Source organism: Dasypus novemcinctus, chromosome 10, assembly GCF_030445035.2.
Source record: "Dasypus novemcinctus isolate mDasNov1 chromosome 10, mDasNov1.1.hap2, whole genome shotgun sequence".
Lineage (NCBI taxonomy): Eukaryota > Metazoa > Chordata > Mammalia > Cingulata > Dasypodidae > Dasypus > Dasypus novemcinctus.
The window spans coordinates 56,885,889-56,897,899 of NC_080682.1; the positions used below are offsets into that span (position 1 = coordinate 56,885,889).

Sequence of the window (12,011 nt, forward strand, 5' to 3'; positions counted from 1 at the left end):
GCAACAAAAAGAAACACAGATTCCTGTGCCACTGACAACAACAGAAGCGGACAAAGAAGCAGCAGCAAATAGACACAGAGAACAGACAACTGGGGTGGGAGGGGAGGGGAGAGAAATAAATCTTTAAAAAAAAATTCAGTATAGGTCATCATCCTTATTTTCACTGTCAAATATGTGGTATTTATTCAGTGTTCATATGTCCATGACTCATTGGCAGAAGCTACAAGATTTCCTTGATTTGCATATATGTGGCAACTCATTAATTCTCTCTGGAATGAACAGAAACTGATAAGGAAACCAAAGAACCCTTGTTGAGGATGGAGAGAATTTAGAAGATTTTGAAATTAATTTCCAAATAAAATTTGAGAGCACCTGGTGGTAAATGGCAAGATACAGCATCTCCCTTAGCACAATAGCCTGTAACAGATGTAGCTGTGTCTTTTATATTTTTAATGATTTACCATTTTTAGATTTATTACAAATATTTTCACAAGATACATGTGCTTTTCAAATAGGAAACATACTCTTCTATTCAAAAAGTGCTCCAAAATAATTGCTGTAATTTAACAAACTTTCCAATAGGGGTCTCTGAACTTCATGTTTATAATGAGCATTTCAAATGATTTAATTAAACCATATTCTTTGCATGACAAAAATTATTCCTATGAATTGTATGAAATATGGAATCACTTCTGTTGAGCATATTTTCCCAGGATTGGATTTTATAATAACTGTATAATAGGATAAACTCTGTTTATTCATGCTTAAAGACTTTTGACTTGTGTGTTCAGATTCTTCCCCTAACCAGATAAAAAAGCATGGTTACCATTGGTTTTGTACTGTAAAAAGAAATAAAGAAAAAATATATATACATGGAAACATGGAAAACAAAAGCAACTACTAACATGTTACTGTGCCACAAGCATTATAGAGTCAGCAAAGTTATGTGATATTTTTTTTAGGCGGCCTAAATCATTAATTAAGCAGTTGTTTGTATGACTTGATTTATAAAGAACATTAATGTTTGGACTGCAAGGATAGACACTGTTCTTTGTGAAAAAGCGGAAAATTAGAGTGAAATAATTTTCCCTACATTTTGTGTTACCAGCAATGAAATCTACATTGCTCCTTCTGGAGTGCAAAAGGAGCGAATTCAGGTATGGTAAAGTGATACTTCATAAAACCAAATTCCTCTTTACTTATCCTTTTTTTTGTGATGCAGAATTAATCTTAAAATTATAAGAAAATGTTGGTTTTGTAAGTGGTGTCATTGTGATCATTTAAATAACTAATCAACAAGCATTTACTAAGTATTAATTTTTTTAAGGTGGTATTATCTATTTACTCAGTACTTATACTGAAATCTCATTCTACCTGTAGAGGGCAATAGAGAATAGCTCATTCTTAAGTTATAATAATAAGTGATTTTATAACATTGCAACATTACAATACCAGCTAATACAGTAATCAAACTGATGGACTCAAATAGACCAAAATAGCAAACAAATCATCTTACCATTCTAACCTCCAGTTGACTTATACTTAGTAATAGCAAAGCTATCCCAATTTAAAGTTATGAAACTTTTTTCAACACTTTGAGAAGATCCATTCTGTATTAATCTTGGAATAATGCCCAAGTCTAGGTAGAAAAACAAACATAATACTCTTATCTATCATAAGAAAAATAAAGCTGCTTCGTTAATGAAACATATTGCAGTTTTTGGAATAAATCCTAGAAAATGAGAGTTCAATGTAAAAACACATATATTACTAGGAAATAATCTGTAGATCTATTTATTTCCTTATAACTTTAAGAATAATATGCTTTATTGAGATTAACCTTTTTGAGTTCAGTCACATTTCTCAGTGTGTAAGAAAGTTTTATACTGTGCTTTATTTTTCTTTTATGAAATGTGAAAAAGCAATTATAACATACCCATTTGGGAATATTGGTTTCTTTATGTAGTCTCTCTGAAATATAATTATGAAATTAGAGGATACAGTTGAAAAGTTAAATTGATTAAATGAGATTAACACCATCACATATTAATTTTCTGCATTGGTCATCTTTAAATATTAAGAGGAGTTTCTTTTTTTTAACTCTCGAGAATATTTTTACTAGCAGAAAACATTCTTTTAAATTTCTCAAAATGGTTAAAAACTGATAAATTATAATTACGTAAATATTTAAAATGAGTTAAATATATAATAATACTTGATATTTATGTGTTTGTATATTTACCATATATATTAAAAACACACAAGAAAGCGGGGCTTTTCTAACTGAAATTATGTAAGCCTACTTTTTTTCTTTTTTCCCTTTATAAATAGCCTGAAGACATGTTTATTTGTGATATAAATGAACAGGATGTAAGTGCACCCCCACCATACAAGAATCTAAAAAAAAGCCAATGTACTCCTCTTTTCATGAATGCTTACACAATGAGAGGTATGCAAAAAATATTTACTTAATAGGCAAATAATTATAATAATAACAGTAAATAATTTTAAGTATGAAATAATAGTAATAATTATTTAGGCTGACATTTGCTGAAGGCCTGCTATATGCATGAACTTTAAATGTGTTAACTCAGTTAATCCTCACATCACTCCTATGAGGAAGGTCTATTATTATTCCATTTTACATGTGAGAGAAAGATTCTGGGAAGTCAAATAACTTCTCCAAATTAAACAGTTAGTGAGTATTGGAGCCAGGATTGCAACCTCAGTTTGACTTCATTCTGGCTAGATTGCCAAATTGACTGACTAAATACAATATGTATAATCAGGTACCAGTTCTTAGTTTAGAATTATACCAATGGGAGCTTATAGTAGAAATATGGCAAATTACGACTAGGGGAGAATTATAGCCTTCTCTTCAGTTGGAATTGTTATCCCTTTTTGAAAAATTTACTGTATGATAAAACTAGGAGTCTAATTTTAAATAACTAATAGAACTCATGGTAGAAAACTGGCCTGGAACATTTGAATCTGGAGGACAATGTGAAAATAGAAAATAACTGAGATGCTGGCTCTACCAGGGCAAGAACGTCATTAGGACCATGCCTTAACGTAGCAGCTGAAGGAAATTAATATAAAGCAAGTAAACATGCTTTGTTCTATTCCTGGACATTATCAGCTACCACTCAAAGGATATAACTTCAGAAACATATTCTAACAGTATGAAGAGCTGTTCCTAGATTAGAGCTACATAAATTTACCAATTGCTGAAGTAGTAATTACTATGTCTTACAGAATTAAGATTACTTTTTAGGCAAATGCACTACATATGTATCTTAAAATCCCTACCATCCCTTTATTCTGCCAAGATATGGCTTGCTTTCCGAACACTAGCTTGGTGATTAAGAAAATGAACTCTAAAGTCAGACAGACCTGGGTTCAAGTCCAAGTTCTGCCACCGTGAACTACGGGAAAGCTATTTAACATCTCTGAGCCTCTGTTTTCTGGACTATTAAATGGGGGAGATAGTATTTACCTCCATAGTTGTGTTGAGACAAAGAGATGACCTATGTTAAGTGCCCGTCACAAAGGAATCCTGCATTAAATGGCAGTATTGTTATGATTATGATCTCCATGGTTAATATATCTTTACTTCAGACCATCTAAGTTTCTTAAATCATGATTTCATATAATTATATATTTCAGCCTAAATGTACTTTAATTCCATTAAAGCAAACATAAACTTACCTATTTGTCAACTCATTTGTTCAAAAAATGTTTCTTGAGCACGTGTAAAGTATTGTGCATTGCCTTGGTGCTGGATACATTTTGATGTTTTTATTGTCTTTCAACTCCTCACTTAGTATTTCTCTCCTCTTACCTTTCCTCCTTACCTGCCCATCGCCCCAACTTCTTATGCCATGCCAGGAAGCACAAGTCCATAACCTTTTATCTGTATTTTATACTATATTATATATAGAGAGAGAGTATGTGTATCTTTAAAATATATAGTTTAGTCTTCATTGAGCATGCGACTTTATTCTTACGCCTTCAGGAGCAGGTGCAGTGATTCACACCCACTCGAAAGCTGCTGTCATGGCCACCCTTCTCTTTCCAGGACGGGAGTTTAAAATTACACATCAAGAGATGATAAAAGGAATAAGGAAATGTACTTCAGGAGGGTGTTACAGGTATTTTTTATTTTTTATTTTTTTGTTTAAATAATTTACTAAAGTTTCTTTCTTTCTCTTGGATAAATAGGATACTGATCTTTTTATGCATTTAATGCAGTGTTGCGGGGTCTGTGTTAAAGAGTACTCCACTTAATATAATGCTTTCATATCCATTCTTAGTGACACCAAATCAGATGGCTTCTCCTCCCAGCCATGGTAAACTATTAGAAACTTGAATAATGAATGTTTGTCAGAGTAAAATGAAAAAACCTTGACTGGGATTTCTATAGTGATGGGAAAATTATGTTCTTACACTGAAGTGCTCAAAGAGCAAAATCTCCCCACTGACACTTTGTTTTCAGGAGATTCCAGCCCTGACTAAAGTTTATATTCTTTTTTCATTTAATTTAGTATTTCTGGAATATTTTCATATTTATAAAAGTCATACTTATTTTAATGAAGTAGATCTCTAGATTTTTATAACTTTTTAGTGTGGTAAGTGACATGATAAGGAACAGTGACTTTATAGATAAGTCTAAATAAATCTACCAGCCCACAAAAATGTGGTAATTATTCATAAATCTAGAATTTAGTGACGTGAAGAAACATGTTCTTAGTGTTCAGGTACAAGCTAAGCATTCCATTTGAATTTATTAGCCCTTACCCTTCTTAATTTCCTAAAGGGCCTGAAAACTTTCAACCTTGCCTTGTTTAGAGAAAAAGAATGCCAATTTTTCTTGCAGTATCTTTAATAGTAATACCATGTTGTTGCTGCATGTAATAGAATGTACATGTTCAAACTAGTGTGCTGAAAAATTAATTTGATTTGATTTCAGTTAACATTTATTGTTTGCCCAAAGCACTCCTCAGCATTGTGAAATGCTTATTTACAAAAGTTAAATATTGAAATTGTGAAAAGCTAATGTACTAAGTAAAATATAACCCCATATTGCCTTTTCCATATCAGGGTCTTGAAGGAGAGACACCATGTGTGCTATCAGTTTCATAAGGCATTTGATAGCTTTGCTGAAGAATAAAAATTGGTTGAGAATGTGGAAAGGGTGGTAAGAGAACAGAATAGAATAGAAAAAGAGCCTTTGGAAGTTTGTGGAAAAGAAGAATGGCATAAATGAAAGATATCTTTTGTGATGGTATTAAAACATGCAGTTTATATATCATTTTGAATGTTTCAGAACTTAAAAGAATTAAAAAAAAATTTTTTTATTGATGTCCTTTGTAGTTCTAGTTAAGCCGGGCTGGAAAATTAGTAACAGGGTCATTATCACAGCTCAGGGCTGTGATACTCTGTCAGGGGTTCTTAACCTATTTTGTTCCACTGAATCCTGTGCCAGTGACGTGAAAACCACAGACCCCTTCTCAGAGTGTAGCAGCAGATAGTTTCATAAGATTCAACATCAGCATGTCTTTAAATTAAATGTCAGGATTATTCAAAATTAAGTTTTGCAACTTTCCTGTTATTTCAATATCTGATAACACAGTTCTTCATCATCTGTTCAAATGGCCATTTTCCACAAACATTTAGAAATTCAAGTTTTCCAATGGCGTTCAAAACTGTCTCCGCCATCCTCACTATCCTTTTTCAGACAGTTATCCACTGCACTCAGAACATGCTATATCAAAATAAAAATACTAAGTCCAAATTATACTGTATATTATTTAATAAATATATCCCATCTGCACCAACATGTCCCCACAATAATGTTTCTTTGAATTTTCAGTTCAAGCTCACAGACCCCCTGAAATCTTTCCACAGACCACTTGGGGGGTCTGTCGACCCCTGGTTAAGAACCCTTGCTTTGTCAAAATTAAGGGAGAATCCTCAGTCCAGGCAAAAGAAGGGATGGGACGAAACTGTAAAAGGATGAAGTTGATCTCCTCCTCTACTCTATTAAAAATTTTTCAAATAGTTCTTACCAGGAGAAAGATTAAATTATATTTATATAATTGTCCTCTGTTTCAGAAGCAACATGCCTATGATAGAGTGAAAATAAAACTGTTTCTACTCTTTTAACTGATGAGGATCAGTCTCCTTTCTCAAAAATTGGGGATTGGATTAAAGGTCTTAATTGGATTTAGGTCTTAATTTTCTGTGAAGTTATTTTACATCTGGAACTATTTCTGACTGTTCAGTGTATGTTAGAGGAAAATATAAATTTGTAGTTCTTCTGGCCAATATTAGGAAAGACTTGGGGCCAGCAGTTCACACGTAGTGAAGAGGCAGATGTTACATTTACAGTGCAAGAGAAATTCATTTAAGAAGGAAAACGTTTCTGATTTTTTAATTCTTATATATGACGTCAGGGATAAACTTAATAATCTTACCAGTAATAAGTTATTTGGTTAAATATTACTACATGAATAAGAAGGAAAACACATATTCTAATTAGTGAAAGCAAAAGAAGTAAAAGTAAAAGAAGTTTTTTGAATAATTTTTTGAATAATTATCATACTTTTAATAGATATCTCTAGAAACTTTTTGTTTTCCCAGCACCACAAACCACAACTGCATTTATTGATTTGCCTGTCTGAGGCACGTTGGGGTACTGCAGAGATAAAATTGATTTGTATTGTTGGGAAATTCTTGCTTAATAAAAAGTTCAATTGTTAGTCCTTTTTGTGCTTCAGATTCTGAGATTTATCATTTCTCATCTCCTGCTTAAATATGATTGTCTTTGCTTCAAGGAAATACTTGTATGATCTTGATGATTTCTTGTTGGGTTTTGATATGCTGTACAGATTTCTGCCACTTATACTTAGGATTAAAACAATGCCTGCCAAATTCCCAAGACATCTTTTGATACAGATGTTTAGGCAAGATGCACAGAATAACATGCAATATCTTGTTCATAATTTGGAGTGTTTTTCCACATATAAAGAGAATGTCTTTTTAACTGGTTACTGAAAAAATTATAAATTTATTTGTTTTAATGAAAAAAAATGGCTTGTTTGTCTTGCAGATATGATGATATGTTAGCGGTACCTATTATTGAGAATACACCTGAGGAGAAAGACCTCAAGGAACGAATGGCTCGTGCAATGACTGAGTACCCAGACTCCTGTGCAGTACTGGTCAGACGTCATGGAGTCTATGTATGGGGAGATACATGGCAGAAGGCTAAAACCATGTAAGTGTAAATCAAGGAACTTTTGGGACAAGTCACCACACTCTAAAAGTGAAAGAATGAAATGTGTTTTATGATATTTTTATTATTGAATTATGATTTTTTAAATTATTGGTCAAACTTTTAATTTTAAATAATTTACCATTATTCTATATATTTGATTTTTACTATGTATTCATTCATTCAGTTATGTTTATTGAATGAGCTATTATTTGGCAAGGCCTTATGTACGTTGATAAAAAGAGGAAGGAGACATAGATCCTATTCTCTGAGTTTAAGGCTGGTGGGGAGAATAAAGCTAACCCAAGATATGTAATGATTTGCTACATATATTTTGGAAAGTCCCAAATAGTAAAAAAAAAGTTTATGTAAGTAGTGTATTTTAAACTCCTTTATTTCTAGAGCAGTATAAAATATGGTTGCATGATTCAATATGATTCATTTCCATGTTTTAATATTGGGGATAAAATAAGAAACATTTGACCTAGAATTGAGAAAAATATACAGAGTACCCAGCAGAGTCAACTTGATAGAGAAATGGTATTGTTTGGGATTGGAGAACTCTATTTCATTAAACATCTTCAGTTCTTTTTGCTTTTTCTTTTATAGGTGTGAGTGTTATGACTATTTGTTTGACATTGCCATATCAATGAAGAAAGTAGGACTAGATCCTACACAGCCTCCTTTTGGAGAAAATGGAATTGTATAAACCAATAGGAAGTTTAAACAGAGATAAAGCTAATATTAACTGTCACTAAAATGAATTGATTATTTTTTAAATGATTTGAAAATTTCCATGTGGTATTAATTTGTCACCAAATACCAAAGATGCTCATCCTGAATCTCTTCTGACTTTTCATGGTATTTGCTTATGTTCTTGTAATGAGAGTGCAGTGGAATAAAAATTTTATAAGCAAGGTTTTTATGTTTATTTTTAAATTCTTAATAGCAAAATATTGGCCTTTAAATTGATTCCTTTTTCTAAACACACTCAGAGAATTCTTAATGTTGAAAGTTGCCGATGATAGTAGAATTCACTGGTAAATTTCCACTTAATTATGACAAGAGTATATTCTTGTTTTACTATAAGTGTCATAAAATTTATATGAAAAGTTAAGGCCAAACAGATCCCTCAGTGTTGATGTCAAACCTTTTTAAAGATTTTACCTAAATGCTTTAGTGCTTCCCTATAATATAACATAGGCCACTCATTGTATATTGGGATCTATTGTGAAACTCAAGTCAGGGAATTTTAACTCAAATTTTACTAGCCAAACCAACTAAGAACATACCATTGATATAAACAGAAAGTACTTCTTCTAATATAGCCAAAAGTAACATCAACTTGATCATAAAGGTTTTATTTAGTTATTGCTTTTTTTTTAATTGGGAAAGTCAATAATAGTTATACCACCCAAAATTTTAATCTCATATACCCTCTCAGATTATTGTTGTCTACACTTTGAGCTCATTTATCTCACTTCAGCAATTCTCTAATCTTATCCAGACTTCCAATCCCTTGACTTTTTATTATCTATTACCCCCTCATGTCCTTCTGTTGTTGGATTTTCTCTAGGTTCTTGGCAAAGCTTCAAGAAATGAATTTTGAGAGCAAGCCAGGTTAGTTAGGCCAGTAATTTATTAAGGAATGGTGAGAAGAGAAACAGGAGAAAATAATAGATCATGCATCCCAGGTAGAGAGGAAGGGGCTGAAGAGTGATAAAGTTGGCCTATTTACAGACTACAGTTCCCCATTATAGATTATAAATACCCAGGTTTTACTTGCATGTTGTTCCAGGCAGGGGGTGAAGAAGGCAAGAACAGGGGGTAGAAAGCAAGAGCAGGGGTCAAGGCAAGAGAGGCTGGTTCGCCCTTTGCTCATGCTTTTTGAACCATTAATTATTCCACCCCTTTGCTACTGACAAGGGAAGAGTCCCAGCTGTTTGCTGTTTTGAGTGATTACCCCACCCATCAGTCCCCTGGGAGGGCCCAATGATAAGGCCCTTGGAGAATGTCTGGGGCTTCTCCTGGCTTCTGGAGGAAATCTCGTTTTGAATAGGGGAATCTCACAGGTTTTTCCAGCAGCCATCTTGGGGATACCAAAGCCCAGATGGGCTTTCCTGCCAGGTTCCAGATTCGTCTATTGATTCCCTAACTAGCCTGCTTCACTTCCTCCCTTCCTTAAGTGTAGATTGCATTGTCCAGTATTTGAACCATTCATTACAGTGCAAACATCCTGACCCCCTTCTATCTTCCTTCTTTTGTCATACTCACCTGGCAAAATCCTCAACCTTTGATAAACCCACCTTTACTCTTACTTTGCACCTATACCCAAGCAGCGAGGACTGATGGAGAAAAATTATACAGCCATGTTGACCTCCCTTCAAATTTATGACCACAAATCTCAGATGGGCACTCAATACTGCCAAAATACCATAGTTCCCTAGTAATTTATTTTTCCAGCCTCATGACTTCATCCCCTCACCCTTTTATCAAATCTCCAACTTCCTTTCCCCACCAACTCTCAGCTGATAGCTCATCTCATACTTGAAGAAATAAAATAGATGCATTTCAAAGAGAACTACCTAATCTTCCCACTTAACATTACACCAACCTTCCTGCCTACAGCCTTCTTTGCCTCTTTCTTTCCATAAGGTTGATTCTAAGGCCAGTTCTACTTATGCCTTGGATCCAATGTCTTTTCCTTTCTCAAGGGATTTACTTCTGCAAAGTATGTTCCCATTTATCCCATTTCTTTCCTGTATTGTCAATTTTTTAGCCTCTTAACTGAATCTTTTCCATCACTATAAAAATTTGTTATAATATCTTCCATCTTAACACACACATAGGCACAAAAACATTGCCTTCAACTTTCCACTAACCACAGCACCTTCAGAATAAAACTTTGTGAAAGAGTTGTACATTTGTCTGTTCTCCCACTTGTTCCTTGACCAACTCCAGTCAGACTTTGTCCTCATCACTGTGCTGAAACCAAGATCAGCACCACGCCCCCCATACATTTTAAATTTATTTGAATGTTTCCTTGGAGTTCTTGCTCTAAATGAAACCTGTCTTCCCTGAAGGCACAGTTTCCTCTGAAGCTTTCAAGTGGTGGTGGTTTTCACTTCCTCTTTTACCACCTGGCCTGTGGGTGTGGTGAATGAATTCCTTGAGCACTAAATGTCTTTCCCCCATCCAATTTCACTGTAGTTGGCAAACCTTCAGCCATAGTTAATTCTAACCCTCTTCTGGCTACATACCTGTACCTATGCTCCTGAGTATGACTGGAGCAAAACACAACCATGTTAACTTCAAGTGGACCTTTAATGCTGCAGTTTTACTATATTATGTGTTACACTTATCCATTCATTCTTCACCTCTCCTGGACAACTATTTCTCTGTTCTCAAACTCACAACATCTCTCTGCATACTTAACTCTTGGCTAATAACCTTGATTGGTATCTCACAGAAAATTGAAGCCATCAGAAAGGGCTTCCCTAGGCTACCCGTGTTTTCCTACCTTCCTGCATGTGCTCTGCCTTTGCTCTTGTTCCCACAGATGAACTATCTGTACTTCTTACAAAGGCCAACCTCTTCACTTGCACATTAGATACCCTCTCTCCTGTTCAAGGCCATCATTCCAGCAATCCCACCCCCCACCTTAGCAGCTTTGTTCTCTCTCTTAGAGCTTTCTCCAGCATTTATAAACATGCTATTTATCTCTCTTAAAAAAAAACCAAAAACCCCAAATCGACTTTCCCTCCATATACTGCCTTGTTTCCTGCTTTTGACTTCAAAGCTTCTTATACAAAACAATTTATACAAAATAGTTGGTATAAAGAAAAAAGAAAAGAAAGTGTTGGTATATTCTCTCTGTCCAGTTTATCTTCTATTCCATCGAATCCACTCCATGCAGGTTTTTGTCCCTACCATTCTACTAAAAACTGTGGTATCATGTTCTCTAAAGGTGACCACACTGCTAAGTCAGTAATCAGTTCTCAGTCTTCACCTAACTTAACCTATCAGCTTTTTGACATGGTCGAGTCAACCCTCTTCTATGAAACACTTTGTCTTCCAAGTCATACCCTGGTTTTCCACATACCCAACCACTCCATTTGTCTCTTACTGGTTTTTCTTCAGCCTGCAAAGTCTGGAGCATCCCATTGGTCACCCTTGGACAACTTCTTTCCCTTGATGCTCTCATCCAGTTTCACAGTTTTAATTATTCTGGAAATTCATAAATTTAAATCTAAAGCTCACATATTTTTCCTTATCCCCAAACTCATATCTGTTAGATATCTCCATGAAAAATGCCTATTAGACATCTCAAACTTAATATGCCTAAAACAGGATTCCCAATCTATACTTCTACAACTACCACCACCACCATCACCATTCCAAGCCTTGCTAAATAATTCCCTGATTCAGTTAATGGTAACTCCATCCTTTTAGTCACTAATAATCTTACTGCCATACTTGATGGCATATGCTATATCCAGTTAATCAACAAATCCTATCACTTTTACCATCAAAATATAACAAGTGTCCCTAAATTTATCACCACCACTTCTCACCTATATTATTGTCATTTCCTCCTAATTGAATTCTCTGCTTCAGCCCTTGCCTTCCTCTCCAGCCCCTACTCCAGCATAGTAGCCTACATGATCCTGTTAACATGGAAGCCAACAATGTCATTCCACTGCTCAAAACCCTAGCTTCCCATCTCACAATGAAA

General features: G+C 34.4%; 1 protein-coding gene across 2 annotated transcripts in view; it reads left to right on the plus strand.

Moving 5' to 3' along the window:
* APIP (APAF1 interacting protein) overlaps positions 1 to 8,195 on the plus strand; it is a 32,778-nt gene extending 24,583 nt beyond the window's left edge. For both annotated transcript variants that reach the window (XM_012522204.4, XM_004446851.5), the window contains 5 exons: positions 1,109 to 1,157; positions 2,332 to 2,449; positions 4,016 to 4,151; positions 7,112 to 7,279; positions 7,886 to 8,195. In XM_012522204.4, the coding sequence (XP_012377658.1) occupies positions 1,109 to 1,157; positions 2,332 to 2,449; positions 4,016 to 4,151; positions 7,112 to 7,279; positions 7,886 to 7,985 (571 nt within the window). In that variant the 3' untranslated portion in view covers positions 7,986 to 8,195. The remainder of the gene's footprint in view (positions 1 to 1,108; positions 1,158 to 2,331; positions 2,450 to 4,015; positions 4,152 to 7,111; positions 7,280 to 7,885) is intronic.
* Positions 8,196 to 12,011: the final 3,816 nt, after the last annotated feature.